Source organism: Penicillium pulvis (assembly GCF_028828015.1).
Source record: "Penicillium pulvis strain IBT 33274 chromosome Unknown contig_23_segment0_segment0, whole genome shotgun sequence".
Lineage (NCBI taxonomy): Eukaryota > Fungi > Ascomycota > Eurotiomycetes > Eurotiales > Aspergillaceae > Penicillium > Penicillium pulvis.
The window spans coordinates 2,742,012-2,760,561 of record NW_026643075.1 but is presented as its reverse complement, the minus strand read 5'-3'; the positions used below and the strand labels follow the sequence as shown (position 1 = coordinate 2,760,561).

Below are 18,550 nucleotides of genomic sequence, written 5' to 3'. Positions count from 1 at the left end.
TTTCTGACCTTTAATTGGCGTAAATTTGCTAATTTTGATTTTGAGTTTATCGAGTAACCAAAAGGCTCGAACGAAGGTAGACTCTATTCAACATCGCAGACTATCTACGCTATCTACTTGGAGGCTTGTATGCAAGAGGATATAACATGTGCAAAGAATGTGCTAAAGGACATTAAGTTCATTAAGCGTACGAGGCCCAACCTAGAGATAAAGACGTTAGTTTCGCCTTCGCCTGCAAAGTATAGAGAAAACATACCACAATACAGCATAGCAAGATTCCTTTCATCCGTTGCCTGCTGGATAAGTTCATTCACAGTTGCAGTCACACTGAGTGTTTTGCTCAATTTTTTTGCGACCACCGTCAAAGCTCGGTCAGCCTCGCTTGGCTCATTCGTCGAAGATTGATCTGTTGTCCCTGGCACAACAGGAAGCCCGTCACCCGCATCCTGATTATCCTGCATCTTTTTCATTCGCAGCGGCGACACAGTCCAGCTGTACAGTGGATCATAACGAAGAACATCAAGAATAGTCATGATACTATACGACTCTTGTCGGAGTGCCTCCAAAGTAAATTCACAGCATCGCCGGAACACACCCTCTGTCTTGGTAATGCCGAACCCGTCAACAAGATCCCGAGTCAGCCGGAAGGGCACGACTTCTGGAACGGGCAGAATACGCCCTTGTTCAAATGCGACACCCAGATCAATGTGAACAACTTCACCTGTCTTCTCATCCAACAAGATGTTATGTCCATGCCGATCGCCAAGTCCCAAGATGTGACCGAGGATTGAAATTGCAGCGGTACTTCGGGTATAAGCAAGTCGCTTGCTGAACCAGTCATCGGGGTTGTTGAACTTCTCCATGAAGAAGTACTTCATCACTGGATGAAAGTGCTCTGTTACTTGGCGATATGTCCTGACTCGCTGCTCAAATGATCGATTCTGCACATCGGCGATATGTTTTCGACAGGCACTTGGCTTCATATCTTTGGGGAAATAACGTTGATGCGCAGGCATCAGGTAGTCATGCAAGGGAATAGTATTGGGGACAAATTCGATGATACCTGCATGGAGGGTCAACGGCAACACCTTGTAGGTCCTGATTCCCAAGTTTCGCTGGCGGGTTGGCTGGTGATCATTCAAAACACTGCTGACTTGCTCAAATACTTGCTCCATGATCGCGTCTTGACGAAGGTCATCATTTCCTCCTTTGTACTAAGCTTGTGTTAGTGGGTTGATGGTTGTAATAGAGAGTGGCAGACTCACCAGCTGCTTGTAACGGACACCGTTAGTTGCAGTGGCTGTAACAATCTTAGGCGCGCTGACGCCAGATGCAAGTGTGAATTCAGAGGAGAATTTGGCGACAGTAGGAACTTTGCTGTAGTCCCGGTCCCGCCGGAGCTCGATCTTCATAGTTGGTGGCGGTAGTTTGTATGTGAGTGCATCTTGTCCAAGACGCTCACCAGTAGGAAGTTTCTTCAGAGGGATTCTGGCCCCAGTTTTGAATTTGGGGTCCGGCTTGTCGACCGCAAAGCGGACGTAGGTTATATTCATATTATGAACCGCCACCCAGGTCGGGCCTATTTTGCTATCGTTCTTCAAACGATCCACAAGCTGGTTTGCGGCACGGAATCGAGAATGGGAGGAAGGGTCTTTTCCTCCTTTGGACTTGCTGCTGGCAAAGATCTGATACATGCCGTGGTATGGGTGTTCAACGCAGATCTTGTACACGAGCCCATCCAGTAGCGCCTGGAAATCGTCGGAGACATCAAGCAGGCGAGAAGAGAGCTGATTCATGAGTGGGGCGAATTTATAGCTCGGCACCTCATGGAGATGTTTGGAGACGGCCGCATTGGCAATCTTGCTATCAGACTTGTCTAGCCAAAGAGCACAGAATCGAAGGACATCGTTGTGGTAGGCATCACTCTCTTGCAAGGCAAGTAGATAGTTTTCGAGACACTGTTGCAAGAAGGCTTCTCGACTTCGCAGCAAACGCTGGTATTCGCGATCATCAAGATCGAACCACTGCTTCGCCTTCGAACGGAAATTTTTCAGGGAGTCCTTTTCCCGGCCCTCTGCATTTTTCATCATATCCTCCAGGCCTCGAAGCTCTTTCTCTTTACGATTGCGCAATTGTTCCACTCGCTTGAAGTCTTCCAGTCCGTCAGCGTTCAGTAGCTGCTGGTCACAGAACGCTGCGAATCCATGGTAAACTCGCCCCGCAGTTTCTCCTGCCGATTCACCTTTCAGTTCTTTGACTGCCGGAGAGAGGTAGTCTTGAAGGATTGAATCTGGCTTCTCCAGGCGTGCTTCGGCGACATGATGACCCTTGAAGACTTGTGTTAGAATCTCAAACCCAAACCTGCAGTAAAATGGAACTCACTAAAGTGACAAGCAATTCGGAGCGGCTCAGTGGAATCGCTTGCTTTTGTAAATCACCTTGACCTTTAAGAAGCTGCAGCATTCGAATAGATGCAGTCATCTCGCCCTGGTCCCAGAGCACATTAGCAAGATCAAACTTAGTCGCCCCATCAATGTTCATCCCCAGCTGAGCACATGGTTCAGCCAGCCTTGAGAGGCTGATTGCTGATTTAAGAGATGCCTGGGACACAGCATGTTTCCTAGTAATATCGAGGGATTGGCGGAAGACGTTCGCTTCAAGTAGGCATGACTCTGCGAGTTTCATCTTGGAGCTTAACTTGAGCAGGTCACTCTTCCTGATAGATGAGAACAATGCCTCGTGCCAACTTAGAATCTCTCCAACCTCGTGATAGCTAGTATAGTTAGCATCGATGATCATATACCAGTTCCAGGTGTTTCCGCATTTTTACCTTTCAGTTTTCAGCCAGCTGCTGCTATCTTGGATCCGCTTCCACTCATTGTTCATTTCTTCGGAGGATGATGACTGGATTACATCACTCATCTCTGTCATAATACCTAAGGCACGCATTGTGTTTCTGATCTGGATTGCAGATCGACCGGTGTCGGTTAAGGAGTTGATTGTCGCCAAAAGACATCCATCGATACAATCAAATATCTCTGGTAGAGAAGACGAGGTGTTAAGGCTTTTAAATGCACGAAATACTGTCGCTGACGGGGACGAGTCCAATGGTGATACAGGCAGATCCCATTGCTGGAGGCTCGTTGCTCCCTGCAGCATATTGACTGTGGAAAAGGGCATATTCTTTGTTCTCCCTCCGGCCGAAAGCATTGTATTGGCAACACCCTGCAGGTTCGCAGCATTCAAAGCTTTCAGCACCCCGGAAGGATTCGCGATTTCAGATACTTGAATTTCGCTGTCATATTGTGCACTCTGGAACAGAAGATTTTTGAGTCCGGAGCTCTCGTACTCCAATCTCTCCATAACCGTGGTCAGGGAGGAGCTCTGCTGGATCCCGTAGAACAGATCTGGATCATCCACATTCTTGAAAATGTCATGGAGAAGTTCCAATGGAGGTTCATATTTCACGACAGATGAGCGACGTGATCCTGCAACAGCCCTATTTGCCTGGATCTCAAGAAACAGAAGCGCAGTTTTTTGTAAGCCACACTGATGCGCAGCGGAAGAAGCTTCTCCAAAATCGATATCAAGCCACGTATCCCGCTCAACAATAGTTGATTCATCTGGGACAGGTTGATTGCGAAGATAAAGGATGCAATTGATCACACTCCGAGCATGAGCCATCGTTTCGCCATGCACTTCGCGCAAAATTTGTCTGAAAATCTCAGAAATTTCCTGCCGAATCTGCCCTTTTCTGTCTTCTGCGAGTATAACGTCGTGGACGATATACGGCAGTAATTGCACGGCCAATCCAGGAATCACGTTAAGAACCTTGCGCAGGGAACCAATCACAGGATCGTTCAAGGAGACATTACACAGGAGGAGGGAAGTATTGCGAGCCCAGTCAACCACGGAAAGCCCAGATACATTCGCGTTTGCTTTAGTACAAATGTCGACTTCGGGTCCCGAGAGTATAATATCAGGGCAGCTGTACGGATTCCAGATAAGGGCTTTCATCAAGGATTCGGGGATGACTTCCGCGCAGCCTTGAAAGTCTGGAAACTGCGCTATTTTGCTGAGAATCAGTTGGAGAGTACGTTCAATCAGACCAGCCTCCACATGGTTGTGGTTGGGTAGCTTCTCGCAAAGGATTTGGAGAATGCTAGCCTTGGACTGACAGAGGCTGTCAAGTTGATCGTTTATGTCAGATGCTTTGAAGAGCGAAAGTTTTTGCTCTCTCAGCAAGCTTTCGTCTATTTTGCCTGTAGCAGCGAATGAACGTCCGATAAGCCGAGCTGCCCATAAAGAGTACTCGGGTCCGCTGTCAAATTTATCCAGAGTGTCCCATAGCGAAACAACGTGGGAGGCTGAGTCAAGACTGAGGTCGTCCTTTTCCAACGGTTGCTTAATCTCAGGGCATAGTAGGGATAGTACATTGTCGCCAATCGATTTGCTCAACAAAGGCTGTGCAGAGTTGCGATCTTTCAGCACTTGGAATACCAAATATTTTTCATTTTGACCATTCAGCGAATCACCGATGACCGAAAATTGTTGTGCAATATTGAGAAGTTGAGAGAAGGACTTCTGGTCATCTGCACTCCAATCCGAACAATCGTATGCTTTGATGACATCATAAAGCCATTGGTGAAAAAGTTGCGCGTTCGCAAACACTGTCCTGAACTGACTCTCCTGTGTTGTGCTTTCGGGAGATGATGTGAAGAGCTTGCGAAGTGTGACAAGTGTGGATATACAAATCCCTGCCATGAACCCCGGAGCACGCGTCAAGTATGTCTTTCCAGCGTCGAGGAGATACCAAAGAATACCCAGCACATCTTCGCAACAATGAACATCAACAAGAAATGGCTGTAAGGCATGTAAAAGCATCTCAAATGGATAATCCTCCAAAATTATTGGGCCAGCCAGACAAACTAAAATCCTAATCTTTCGAATAACAGAACATGTATGGAGCGATCCCAAAGCAGGGTGGATCGACTCCAACAGGGATCGGCAAATGAACGAAATCAAAGTCGGTGTCCATATCGACTCGAGTTCAAATCCTGCACGGTTGCAAATAAAATCCAGCTCGTCCAAGAGATAACGAGCTCGGAAAGATGGCTGCTGGTTTGCGGGCAACAAACTTTGAGGATTGCATCTACTGGCAATTTGGGTCTGGATATCAAGCGCATAGCGGAAGGCGGGGCGTTTGCTGTAGGCCCGCTCAATCTGATCATATCTGTCAAGCGCCTTGAAAAGATTGGCAATTATTTGAGGAAATTGGCTTTCCACTTGGACCAGAAATCCGGGGGCGCCGAGCAGCTTTCTCAGTCGGAATTCCATACCTTTCGGCTGGCTCCCCTGTTCTGGTGGAGTGGAGATGTCACGAGCAACACTGTAAGCCTCTGCTTTGTGAAACGACGTTTCCAGCAGCTTGATGTGGGGCTCTTCGAGAAGGGCTGCGAGTTCTTGTGTTTCTGACTCTTTGGCACGCATCATCATCTGCCCAACGAGCTCCTCCTTCACATCAGCGACCATTTCTTTGAGGCTCCCATACCCAAAGATGCCATATGGCATTGAAGTGATTGGCTGGGTCTCCGTCCATGTGTAAAGTATCTGGGACGCAAAAAGCCGAAACAGCTGTCTGCCGTCTTCTAGCCCTCGGGCCTTGGAAACGTATTTCATACATTTACGAGCATAATGCAAAGAGAGCGGGACCTGGGCTGGTGTTTCGAACATATGGTAAATGCTTCTTCGTAGCAAGGTATGCCATTCAGAAGCCAACAGAGACAAGACAAACAGGCGAAGAGCAATCCCCTCGATCCAGTCTGGGTCTCTGGGTAGACTTTCCAGCACATCGTCGAAGATTGCATCGTGGTCCTTAAGAAGAAATCTTTCGAAAAGAGTCGGAACAAAATTGGCAACACTGAATTTAACTTGAGCATCCCCCTCATGGAGGATTGTGAATAGACTTGTTCGCGGTGACGGAAGCGATTGCTCACTTCCGTATGAAGGGCATATATCAAGGACCGCCTGTATTAATTCAGACATAACGATGTAAACCCTGGGGGACGCTCTCTTTCGAGCGAGGAGAGCCTCCATGAACCAGCTATACAGATCCATGGCTGATTCATTCAAAGTATCGCTCTGAGTTCCTGTCCAACATGCAACAACGCCGGTCATCATACGAATACAAGCATTATGAGATGCTTCACAGCGTTCCATTTCATATGACTGGAGACATGTTTCTCCAGTATCTTCAATTATTCGGAGAACGTCGTCTCGTCCCATTTTCGAACAGCAATAGTAGGCCTCAGGTAGAACATGACGGGCAGCGAGGAGATCTGCTTCATCCAGGCTAGCCAGGTATTCAGCCAGGCTCGAATATTCGGATGGCTCATGATAGGGGGCGGCAGGCTGTGATCTGAGCAGAAGGGAGAGATGGACAGTCAAGCAGCGCTGAAAAGAGACTGTGTCTGGAAATAGAGGGATAGATTCTCGGTTCAAAGAAAGGATCATATGGCCAGCAGATTGTTCTTCTTCATTTGATGTCAGTTGATCATCCAAGTCCATTATATCTGTGGAAGCAAAGCGATGTTCCTTCTGGTCTTGGCGAAATTTTTCAAGTATGTTGGCGAGCGGAACAACAAGCGGATACAGACCCGCCCAAATAACGGACTGGGTGTCTGGAGTTGACAGTGAAGGAAGTACAGGCGATAATATCCCAAGGCACGCCTGCATGAAGTGGGATCCATGTGTTGCCAGGAAATCGCATATGCCACACCACAGGGTCTGGCAATTCTGCCGGGCGTCTTGTATCTTTGGCGCTAGATGTGGAGGAAGACATGCCACATAAAGACCAGAGGCGATACAGAAAGAAACTGAGATTTGGAGAAGATCACCAGTGACATTGTATGACTTCTCTTCAGTCAATGTCTTCCACATTTGAAGAAATGCTTCCGATTTTGATCGCAAAAGCTCTAGAATCACCTCATCATCAGGTTCTGCCCGGGTCTGGAGCTTCAAGCTCCATGCGGTATTCCGGTCCCATGGTCTCCAACTTCCGAAAGAGCCCCCAGTATTGAAAAGATACTCCAGAATCCCTCGATTTTCGTGAAAGAAAAACCAGGTCTTAGCGATGGTTCCTGAGAGGCCTATTTGTGGGAGACACGGAAGGTCAACGGATCGATTTGTGCATGCCAAAAAAAGATTAAGTAGGTCCAGTGGGCGGGCATACATGGCGACATTGGCCGTTTGAACCCTGTCTGTTACGGCACCTAAATTGAGAGACTTAGTCATAGACAATAGCAGCGAGGTTTTTTTAATGCATACCAATCGTCCAAACTTCTCTCAACCAATTGCAAATTTGATTAGAAGAATTTTGAATTGAATCAGGGTTCGTCCGTGCAATCAGCGACCACAGCTCTAGGGAAGAGTCTGAGATAGCAGAAGGCCCATTGAAGTTCGCAGACGAGAGCAAGGATCGTATGGTATCAGTCGCTATCGAATAATCTAACAAGTCTGCTTCCAAGATGGAACTGGTCAACTTGCAAGCGGCCCGCGATGTGCCAGACGAGGAGAATGAACGGATTGTAAGGTCTATTGCCCGTGGCCAATGGGCCTTGAAAACGGGGAATCTCGCATTTGATCCCTTCGCAATGCTATTTGGGTTGCCTGGTTAGCTAGCAAGAGTACTCGGTCAGGAATTCCATACATACCTAGTCAGAGCCAACATAGTCCAAGACGATACAGTCGCACTATCATCAAGGATACACGGGACCAGTCGCTGCGTAATGGCCTCCTTACTTTCAACATCCATGTCCTTTTCTAGGAATGGGATTAATTGCAGTGCACAGATCTTTCGTGTGCCAGTTGCCGATGTAGCGTCTCGAACAATGTCTTCCATCACCGAATTGACTCGCTGTCTTTTGTGCGATATTTCGTGATCGGGCTCAGAGCCCGGAAATTGGTTTGCAAGTGAATTTAAAAGCTTGAAGAGGTTCGCAATCACCCATATAATTGTCCAATTATGTTCTGAACGAGTATTTCCCAAACGAGGGCCATAAATTGATGCGTTGCTGTCTACCGTCGTGTGATAAAAGACAATATCGTCGATTTGCAACTGGTCTTTCTCCGGTCGCTTCACATATTCAGAATGCAAGGAATCGGCCAACCTCTCTATCAAGAGCATTAATGACTCAGTCGGGTCCTTGGCAGCCGCATCGACCAGAATAACCATGCACAGCATCAAGGTAGCGAGGAGCTCGTCTTTCAGGCTGTGAAATTTAGTGGTCCAAAGACGTCGAATTACCGGGATCAGGGTCAACAAGGATGATCGAACCAGCTCGGATTGATCAAAAAAGACTTTTGTAACGACTGTATTGATGCTACTGAATGCAAGCTGGTGAGCATTTCCAGCCATTATGGATGGCGACTTGACGAACTCCACCAGGCCCTGGAGTATGTTCTCGGCCGCAGCTTGCACGGGGGCACTGGGACTCGCAGTCAAAAGTTGTATGCATGCTAATACCTCCCCAATGTTGTTTCTATCACCCATGTATTTTTCTCTCTGAGTCGGGGTTGGGGTCATTCTGAAAGAACTTGAGGGGCTGTCGCTACCGTCAAGTGCCTCCTCGGGGGCAGAACGATGACCACTGCGAATACTGAGCTGGTTCTCATTCGCATCTTCCACACTGATGGCTGCAAGGCAGAAATCCATGAGTTTCTCCCATTCTGCATCGCCGAGATGCTCGGTATGGGGAGCATGGCGTAGCAAAGATGCCAAGCATTTCGTATAATCGACACTCAAAGGTCCCCATAGATCTTCTCCTGGAATCGGTATGGTCTCGGTGATATGGTCAATTATGGCACGGACGGTCTTGGTTCTTAAGTTCCGCAAAAAGGTATCGACCGCATTCCGAAGCACCGATGCGCATGTTGACAGTCGGGTACTAGATGGGCTCTTGGAATTCGATCTTTGGGCACGATTGTAAATTGATCTTTCTAGCGCAACGAATCGAAACAAGGATTCAAAGATTTTGTGGCAGGCTTTATCGCTGAGGTCCAGCCTAAAATTATTCAGCTGCACGTTAGCTATCACTTCAATGGGCACAGGTGTATTGGTTGCTTACAGCTTTGAGCTCTGTTTATTTTGTTGTAAGATATGTTTCAGGTCTAATCAACTCATTAATTACAGCTCACTTAGCAAGACAATCTTGTAAAACCCAGGACCAACCTGCTAGGCCATCAGCACGGTCCTTCTGCTTGTCTGACGACAGAAACCCCAGTGTTTTGTCCAAGAATATCTCTCCCATTGTGCTGGAGATACACTCGCGAAAAGCTGCAGCAGTCTGTAAGCATTGACAGCCCTGCAGTTTCTCCTTTGACACCAGATATTACTTTTTAATCTGCCATCATCGAAATCCAGGAACGTGGTGTCGCGACGGTGTAGAGAGTTGTTTTGTGGAGCGGCAGAATTGGTGATCACCGCCTGGGATTTTTGATCGCGTTCCGCCTTTTGGAACAAACAGAGCTGTGAAGCTTCCGTTTCCTTCAGGTACCTCACCCCGCGCTGTCATGACAGAGCTCACCCGCAACCTCGCCGGCCTGCGAGGCCTGTATCAGGACCTGTCTGCAATCTCGGACTCTTCGCTGGGCAACATTGATCGCCTGGTCTACGAATTGGACGCTCATATTCAAGACTTCCGAAGACTCCTAGACAAGCCCACGAAAAACGGTACAAGTCGCCAACAAGTTCTCTCAGGTGGGTTGTTATAGGGTCCTCAAGTTTCGGCTTCATTTTTAATGTGAAATTGGCTGACCTGAACTGCTATTTTTTAGGGAAAATCACTGTTGCCGGTATACCACACGAAATCAACCATGACTTCCAGCAGGGCGCACTACAGCTGGCTGACGCCCTGAACCTCGATGAGCTACAAGCTGCAGAGATGTTCTATGCCGCACAGGATGATTCCCAGGTTTTGGATCGGCCTCCTTTGATCACTGCCATTATGCGATTCCACGAGCGTCGGTCTTTCCTCCTAGAGTGCCTGCGCCTAATTTTCCGCGAGGCTAATGAGGTCGAACGAGAGCGAACTTCGGCTATCTTGCATGATGTTCTTTCCGATATCCTGGAGGTCAAAAACAGCACCATGCAGAATGCCTCGCTTTATGCAAGGAAAGGCATGCAGGCCATGGCCGACATCGAAACATGGCTATTGCTTCTTGCGGATCAGGTCCAAAAAGTTTCAGTCATTGGCTTTGGAGAACACCGCGAAATCATGGAGGCTATTGAATACCAGCGTCACAGTCTGCAGCAACAGCACGAATCACTCGGCGCTATCATGTTCTACCTGTTCAAGGGCACATACACAAGCCCGGAGGACTTCCGCGCTCTCGTCGCACAATTGAAAAAGCTGGATCGCTTTGATGGGCTATTGATCCATTATATTCCCGTTGCGATCGCATCTTTCGTTCAGCATGGATCTCCAGAGGGCTCTGGTGTACAGAAGGATGCTCGAAGTCTGAATGAAGTTATTACCAGTAGCAAGGACGGTCAGACCTGGAAATTACCCACCTTCCATGCTGCTATCATCGCTCTGTGGTTGTCAGTCTACAGCGGGTGGTACTTTGATGATGGACCATCCTCGCCGGTTGCCGGTGCTGACCTGGAAAAAGAAGCGAGGGAACGCACGAAGATGTTTATGACTGCCCTTGACGACGGTGCCCTCGATTTTATGCTCGCAATCTGCTCTAGTATCAACAGTGAAGAATGGGCTGATCCAGCACGAACAGAGCTGGTGGCGCTGCTCCTCAGAGAAAGTGTCATCACATTACCAGAGCTTGACTCTTGCTCTGAATACATGAAGGAGCTTTTGATGGAAAACTTCGAAGTGTATGTTGAGTCATGCATTGCAAACATGCCGGATGCTGTTCGATTGCTCAAGTCCGAGGAAGACACTCAAAGGTTGGACCAAATCACTGCTCTGAGAGATGGCCTGACATCAAGTCTCCACCGTGGTTTGGTGGAGGCTCGAACTCACCTCGAGTCCCTCCTGATGATAATATCATTTTCTTTTGAGCAGCGGCAGGATGCTGCACAGGAATTTTGGGCAGATCCTGATGGCAACCTTTACGGCTTTCTCCAGTGGGCCTCGAAGCGCCAGACGGTTCCTCGAGTCAGTGCTTTTTGCGAAATGCTCTGCTCTATCTCTGAGGGTGAGGAAAATGCAACTGCCGCGCATCGGTTTCTGTCGGAGGAAGACAAATTTATGGGCTCAAAATTAAAACGGTCGACAACAATGAACTGGATGCAAATGTTTGCTGAGCTGCGTCTCTATGCCAACCGAGTCACGGAGAAGCCACAAACTACTACTGCTCAGCAGAGTGCGGTGCGGGCCCGAAAATCCGAGCCTGTGGATATGAGCGAACCTGAGAGCCCAGTCATGTTGACTTGTTACCTCCGTCTCATGGGACATCTGTGCAAGCAAAGCGCAACCATTCGAGACTGGATGTTGCAAAATCAAAACTTCGCCGTTGTGGACACCCTTTTGAAGCTGTGCAGTGGCCCGATCCCAACACACCTCAGAGCGACTACCTTTTCCACGCTCTCGGCGTTAATGACCGATAAGACGTTCGCCAATGGAAATGAAATGTGGCTGCGGGTGGATGAATATTTGTCTAGCGAGCTCCTAGCTTCCTTGTGCATAGGTAAAGTTCCCAGTATTTCAAAGGGCGTATGGCGCCAGCAGCAGGCTTTACAGATGATTGGAGAGAGCTTTGATCAGACCAATGCACTCGTTGGTTTACTCAATTCGCTGATTACCCCGGCGTTCGATTTGACTGACAACCCTCTGTCGCTTTCTTTCCCGGAATCATTGGGCTCGGCGTATCGCATGCCAGGCGTTGAACCTTACATCGACTTTGTCATGGGACATGCTGTATCTCGCAAGATCCAAGAACTCAATGATTACCAGTCCAGCTTGCTTACCTATAACTGCATGGAATTCATTGTGGCATGCCTACGAGCCTTCAATGAGGATCTTGTCACCATTCTCAGTCAGCCATCGCACGCCTCTGATTACACAGCAACAACTACGGCGCTTACCAGCTACGTTCGACTTCACCCCTTTGCCCGTGTTATGGAATGGCTTTTCAATGAGGACGTCCTCAAAGCCTTGTTCGCAAACAGTAACAAGGATATTGCAGAGATCGCTCAGGCATCGTCCAATTCTGTTATGGTATTGACTCTTCTCCGCACTATTGAGGTGATGAACTTGATCCTGGATCTACAGTCCACGTATTTCAACATTGTGAAGCCAATGGTCAAGGTCAGCCCTGCAACGAACAAAATTAATGTTGCAAACTCGTCGCTCGCTTCTTTTGAAGATAGCGTGCTGAACAATCTGGGTCTTGTGCCTGCGCTATGCCTCTATTGCGGTACAGGACACCAACAACTTACTGTTACCTCCATGACATTGCTGGAAAAGCTCTCAAGCTCTCGCAAGCTGAACAAGATGTCGACTCCAGAGATTTCCAGGTGGCAATCCTCAAACAAGATCGTGGAGGTCCTCGCTAGTGAGGTGGATATTGACAGCATATCCCGTTCGCTCGTGGCGCAGATGGCACCGGATGAGAGGGAACTTGAATGGGGTGCTCAGGCGGCCGGTTATGTTATTCGAGAAAGCCTTCTGGCTCTGTTGAACAGTTGCCTCGGAATGATCACAGATCGCCCCACCGTCGCACATCTTCTACTTGGGTTCGGTTCTGTTGGCAATATGCTTGATGTGCCATCAGAGGGCCTGTTCGCAATGCGGTCGTCTCTTTTGCATGCCATCATTGATTTCCTGCGGGACTATCCTGATGAACTTGATGGTACTATTGTATCTTGGACTGTCCACCTCAAACGCGTTGCCTTTGAGGTTCTTCGGCACCTCTGGTCTTCAAAGCTGGCAACATACTTCACTCTTGGTGAGATGCGTATCAGTGGTTTCTTACCGCATGTGTTCTCTGGACAGACCCTTGTCGGTCCTAACACTGCCTGGCACGGCTTTCCTCTGATGTCAGATGAGTTCTGGCTGTCCGAGGCCACGTCAGCCTTGAGTGAATTCTTGCTTTACAGAAGTCATTTGTTTGCATACGCTGCGACGGAAATTCGCGCGGCAGCCAAGGTCGGGTCGCCTACTCTTCAAGCAGAGACACTCTCAACATTACTCGGTGACTCTGTTCTGGATAATGGCGACTCTATCAAAACCCACTCCGTCTTCGACCTCTTTGACTTTGCTGATCTTGAAGTCGCTCGCGAGTTCGAGTTGCCGCAGCTGCAGTTGCTTGGTAACATTCCTTTCGATATCTGCGCCAAGAGGAAGGAGGATTCGTTCGTGCTCTATAATATTGCTGAACTTGAAGAACTAATTCAAGTTGAGAAGGCGAAGATTTTCAACTATGGAGCGCCCCGGTCTCAAGACGAAGAATTGTTCAACAAAGAGGCAGATGCCTTGAAGGCGATCATCCACGCGACAAATCAATCGCGTCAGATCCAACAGAACCGATACCTCGCTCTCCGTTCTTGGGCAGAGCTTGTCACCACCATAGTCAGCTGCTCTGTCCTAGATGATTCAAACAGACCAACATTCATTCTGCACTCCATCCAACTCATTCTCCCCAAGTTGGAGATTGCCATTGAGGGAGACTCACCGGAGGCGATTGAGCTAGCACGGCTGGCTGAAACCCTCATTGGTAAACTCGCTTCTGACTTGTCTGCAACTCCTGGCTCGCAGAGCGGCGACGTCATTGACGAAAAGTTACATCAGCTCTTCCAAGTATCTATGCGCGGCATCACGTTGGCTACAGGAAATGTGTCTCTGAGGGAGGTCCTTTACGGAATCTGCTCTCACTACATTACTCGCATCACAACATCCGAGTCGGTTCATGCCGGTCTGCAACGGCATAGTCAGCAAGTGATCAAGACAGCCGGGCCTGGTCTTGTCGAGATCATCTGTGACGACGCATATACTGGCCAGGAGGCTTGTCGAGCTGCCGCTTTGCTTCTCCTGAACTGTCTGGCGGTTCTGGACAGTCGCACTGATTGTGTTCTCGCGGAATTGATCTCACAGTCCAACTATCTCAGCTTGTTCCTGGATGCCGTTAGATCCTTGCCACATGAATTACGCAATGCCCCAGCAAATGGTAAGTTCTAACTTCACAGAGAACATTCAAGTCTACAATACTCACTCGTGATTTGTCTAGATACCCCCGCTCTCTTGGCATTCTATGAATCCCTGCTGGCTTTGCTTCAGCTACTTTCTCAGACCAAGAATGGCGCGATCTTTGTTCTCAAATCCGGTCTTTTCGAGTCAGTGCGAGAGTCACAATTGTTCTCTGCTGATCCCGACATTGGCATAGGTCAGTTTGCCCTATTCCACCTAGTTGAGCCTGTCCATTTACTAACTTCGCTAGATATTGACAACCCCGATTCCCTACGAAAGTTCTACGATCTCCTTTTATCTGTGATCCGTGTCATCGTATCTGCGGTCTTCTCTCGGGGAGTGCACAATGAGCAGATCAAGGCCCAAACTCGAGCCTTTATCGCTGAAAACCGGCCATGCATGGTGGGAGTGTTCAAGCGATTTGCCAGGATTGGGGGTGATGCACCGGTTGGCCACCAGGACGCCTTGTGTGAACTTGTCAAGTCTTTTATGGCACTTGTGGCGGCCTCTGATTACGTCGAATTTGAAGAATCAGAGGTGCAGCAAACTGTTCGGCCTGGCTTATTTTCATGACATCGATGCTTAGGATCTGAAGGTCGCTTGTCAGCATACAAGGGCAGGTTTTTGAGGGTTAATGGTAGGTGTAACATACATAGGTAGGCGGAGTAGGCTGCTTTTCAGAGATTGAGCGATTTTAAGACCCGTTTTATGAATCTATTTCACGTTCCAATGATTCCAAGCTTCAATACAAGGATGCCTAGCTTTTCAGTTCAAGCACTGAACCTTGGAAGTTTTCCTGCCTGGATGGTTCCAAGCTTCTCCCTTGAGGCCATAGCTATACTATTGGATATACCCGGGGCCACATAGATGCCCAGGTGGTATACTTGCTCAATTTGTAGGTAGGTGCGTGCGTTCAAACGTTGATCAGTTGCGTGGTTGACTGTCGGAGGGAGTTTAACGGCATGTATGGCGAAAAATATATTTCTCACTGGGCACACGAATCTTGCATCCGCACTTCTTTCCAGAATTGATTCATACAACACATCTCATTGAATAACTCCAGCTACAAATCCAAATCAAGTTTTTAATATCTGCTTTTTAAACTTTCAGGTTGTTCATGCCACAATTCACGTCATACATATCCAGGCATCCAGGCGGTGGAACGTAAGCTCCGTATCTTATCGCCGTGCGGAGCCCAGTTCGCAGGGAGCAGTTAATTCCCCTCCCAAACCCGCGCCTCTCCGCCTAGGGCAATGGTCGATCCATCATAACAATCTCTCCTTTGATAAGCGCTTCTCCCCAGAGTCGGACCGAACCGGGTAGATGCAGTCGAGCGGCGACCCCGAGCAGAGGAGCGGTAAGCGCAAATCGATCGGCAAGAGGAAGCTTTCTGATCAAGGAGAGCCATCGCAGCCACAGTCGCAGAGGACCATCTCCGAGCTTCTATCGAAGAACAAATATCCACACAATTCGCTGCCACCGAAATCCTCCCCGACCTCTAAGCGATCCCGCTTCTCCGTCTCCCCCTCGCGCTCATCCCCAGCTCACGCAGTCTCACCCAATAAGATGTATAACTTCTCGGGATCCCCGCCCAAGAATGGCGCGGCTTTTGTCCGGGCTGTGCCTGCATCTAACACTGCATCAGACAAATCCGCGATTAACCCTCGTCAGAACAACTTCAACCCTGGTGCCGGCCCTAGAAAGCTCGTCGTCAAGAACCTTCGAACTGGACCTCGGGCCAATCATGAGCCATACTTTAACAAGATCTGGACACAACTTGATGGGGCCTTGACAGATATCTTTGAAGATAGGAAGCCGAATATCTCACTCGAAGAACTTTACAAGGGTGCTGAGAACATCTGTCGACAAGATGGGGCGACTATGTTGGCGAAGAAAGTCCAGGACAGGTGCAAGGCGTATGTTGCGGGTAAACTACGTGATAATCTGGTGACAAGGACAGGAGGTGGTACAGATGTCGATACATTGCGGGCAGTGATCGAGGCATGGTCCTCCTGGCATTCAAGACTAGTAGGTTGCTGCCTCGTCATATGGGACAAATCGTTCATGGGCTGACTTTAGGACATAGATTACGGTCCGCTGGGTTTTCTACTACCTTGACCAGTCATTCCTCTTACATTCGAAAGACTTCCCGGTGATTCATGAAATGGGACTCATCCAATTTCGCTCCTACGTCTTCGCCGACAAAAGTCTTAAGCCCAAGGTTTTGCAAGGTGCCTATGACCTCATCTCCGTTGACCGAGGAGCGGAGACTAGGATTATGCCGGACCAAAGTCTACTTAAGAATGCCATGGACCTCTTCCACAACCTGGATGTATACAACAGCGATTTCGAGCCATTATTCATATCCAACACCGAGAAGTTTGTGACGGCGTGGGCTGCGGAGGAGTCAGAAAAGCCTCTTGCCTCATATGTCGAGAATAGCCACTGCTTGATTGAACGTGAGGTGGAAAGATGTGGATTCTTTTCCCTCAACCGAAGCACGAAGCAAAAACTGTCCGAACTCCTGGATCAATCTCTGGTTGCCGAGCATGAGGACGTCCTTCTCAGACAGAATGAAGTGGTTGCATTGATGCGATCGGGGAACAATACTGCTCTGAAGCAGCTTTACGGTCTGCTCACTCGGCGAGGCCTCGGTATCAAGCTCAAACCAGCGTTTGGAAGCTTCATCGTGGAGGAAGGCTCCAATATCGTGTTTGATGAACATCAAGAAGTAGTCATGGTCATACGATTACTCAAATTCAAACAACAGCTAGACGAGACTTGGTCTGATTCGTTCAACGGGGACGTGGACCTTGGTAACACTCTCCGGGACTCATTTGGTCAATTTATGAATTTGGGCAAGAAGTCAGAATCTTCCGGTGGGACTGACAACCCTAAGACTGGTGAGATGATTGCCAAATACGTCGATCGGCTGTTAAAGGGTGGATTGAAGTCACTGCCACCTAGTCAAGCAGATGCGCCGCTAGACGACTCATTCTCTGAAATGCGACGACAGCTTGACCAAGTGCTCGATCTTTTCCGATTTGTGCAAGGGAAGGCAGTCTTCGAAGCATTTTACAAGAATGATCTTGCCCGGCGTCTGTTGATGAACAGAAGCGCAAGTGACGAGGCCGAGAAGGAGATGCTTGTTCTCTTGAAGAAAGGTTTGAATCTATTCGGAATTCTTCATGATTGCTTCGTTTTCTAACACGGTTTTACAGAATGCGGGTCAGGCTTCACTCATAACCTTGAATCGATGTTCAAGGACATGGATGTAGCACGCGACGAGATGGCTGCTTATAATTCTATGCAGAAGCAGCTTGATCGTGAACAGCGTCTGTCTATGGATTTGAATGTTAGCGTGCTCTCCGCGGCGTCTTGGCCGACATACCCCGAAGTTCCTGTCCAGGTCCCACCGAGCATCCTGAGCGCGCTGAACAGCTTTGAGAAGTTCTATCATAACAAGCACAATGGCCGTAAACTCACCTGGAAGCACCAATTGGCGCACTGCCAGCTAATAGCTCGATTCCCCAAGGGCAAGAAAGAGCTGGTAGTCAGTTCTTTCCAGGCAATTGTACTGCTCCTATTCAATGACGCCGAGGGCGATACCTTAAGCTACAAGGACATCCAGGAGCAGACCGGACTATCGGACCCGGAATTGAAGCGAACCCTGCAGTCTTTGGCGTGCGCCAAGTACCGTGTGCTGAACAAGAAGCCCAAGGGTAAGGAAGTCGAGTCGACGGACGAATTCAGCTGGAACTCTCAGTTCAATGATGCCAAGATGCGGATCAAAATCAACCAGGTCCAACTGAAGGAAACGAAGGAGGAGAACAAGACTACCCACGAGCGTGTGGCAGCAGATCGTCATTTCGAAACTCAAGCGGCGATTGTGCGCATCATGAAGAGCCGCAAGACCATCACGCACTCCGAGTTGATTGCAGAGGTCATCGAGGCTACTCTCAGCCGGGGTCAGCTCCAGCCTCCAGATATTAAGGAAAACATTAACAAGTATGTTCCCGCATCTATTTAACATCCAAATTTGCTAACATTGTTTCTGCAGATTGATCGAGAAGGACTACATGGAACGAGTTGAACCTAACTCGTACAGTTATGTGGCATAGATAAGAATGATAGCATGACCATGCGAGCAGGTTTCCCTCCTTACAACTATCGGGATGGATTACCGTGGGAGTACTGCTTGTGGACTTATGTCCTGTGTGCTGGCGGCTGTTTACATCCTCTTTACTTGCATTTCCGCAATATATTGGTCTTTTTGTAACATGAATAATAGTTTATTCTCGTCACTCAATGCCAGAAATCGTAAATTTCCCGTCCTCACCCTATCTACA

At 48.5% G+C, this 18,550-nt stretch overlaps 3 protein-coding genes across 3 annotated transcripts; 2 read left to right on the top strand and 1 right to left on the bottom strand.

The window, feature by feature from the left end:
* Positions 1–114: 114 nt before the first annotated feature.
* On the bottom strand, positions 115–9,308 carry atmA (DNA-binding protein kinase TEL1; the record flags this gene model as incomplete). The annotated part of the gene is made up of 9 exons (XM_057064858.1): positions 115–201; positions 257–1,214; positions 1,266–2,327; positions 2,383–2,773; positions 2,831–7,271; positions 7,327–7,655; positions 7,713–9,062; positions 9,126–9,168; positions 9,230–9,308. The coding sequence occupies 9 exons, from the start codon at positions 9,306–9,308 to the stop codon at positions 182–184; spliced, it is 8,673 nt and encodes a 2,890-aa protein (XP_056922601.1). The 3' UTR covers positions 115–181.
* A 262-nt stretch (positions 9,309–9,570) lies between these two features.
* Positions 9,571–14,774, top strand: N7503_005310 (nuclear pore complex Nup192/Nup205 family protein; the record flags this gene model as incomplete). The annotated part of the gene is made up of 4 exons (XM_057064857.1): positions 9,571–9,757; positions 9,835–14,181; positions 14,242–14,397; positions 14,452–14,774. The coding sequence occupies 4 exons, from the start codon at positions 9,571–9,573 to the stop codon at positions 14,772–14,774; spliced, it is 5,013 nt and encodes a 1,670-aa protein (XP_056922600.1).
* Positions 14,775–15,524: 750 nt separating this feature from the next.
* N7503_005309 (cullin family protein) lies at positions 15,525–18,345 on the top strand (the record flags this gene model as incomplete). Its single annotated transcript, XM_057064856.1, has 4 exons — positions 15,525–16,229; positions 16,288–17,365; positions 17,423–18,209; positions 18,262–18,345. The coding sequence occupies 4 exons, from the start codon at positions 15,525–15,527 to the stop codon at positions 18,320–18,322; spliced, it is 2,631 nt and encodes an 876-aa protein (XP_056922599.1). The 3' UTR covers positions 18,323–18,345.
* Between the last annotated feature and the right edge of the window lie 205 nt (positions 18,346–18,550).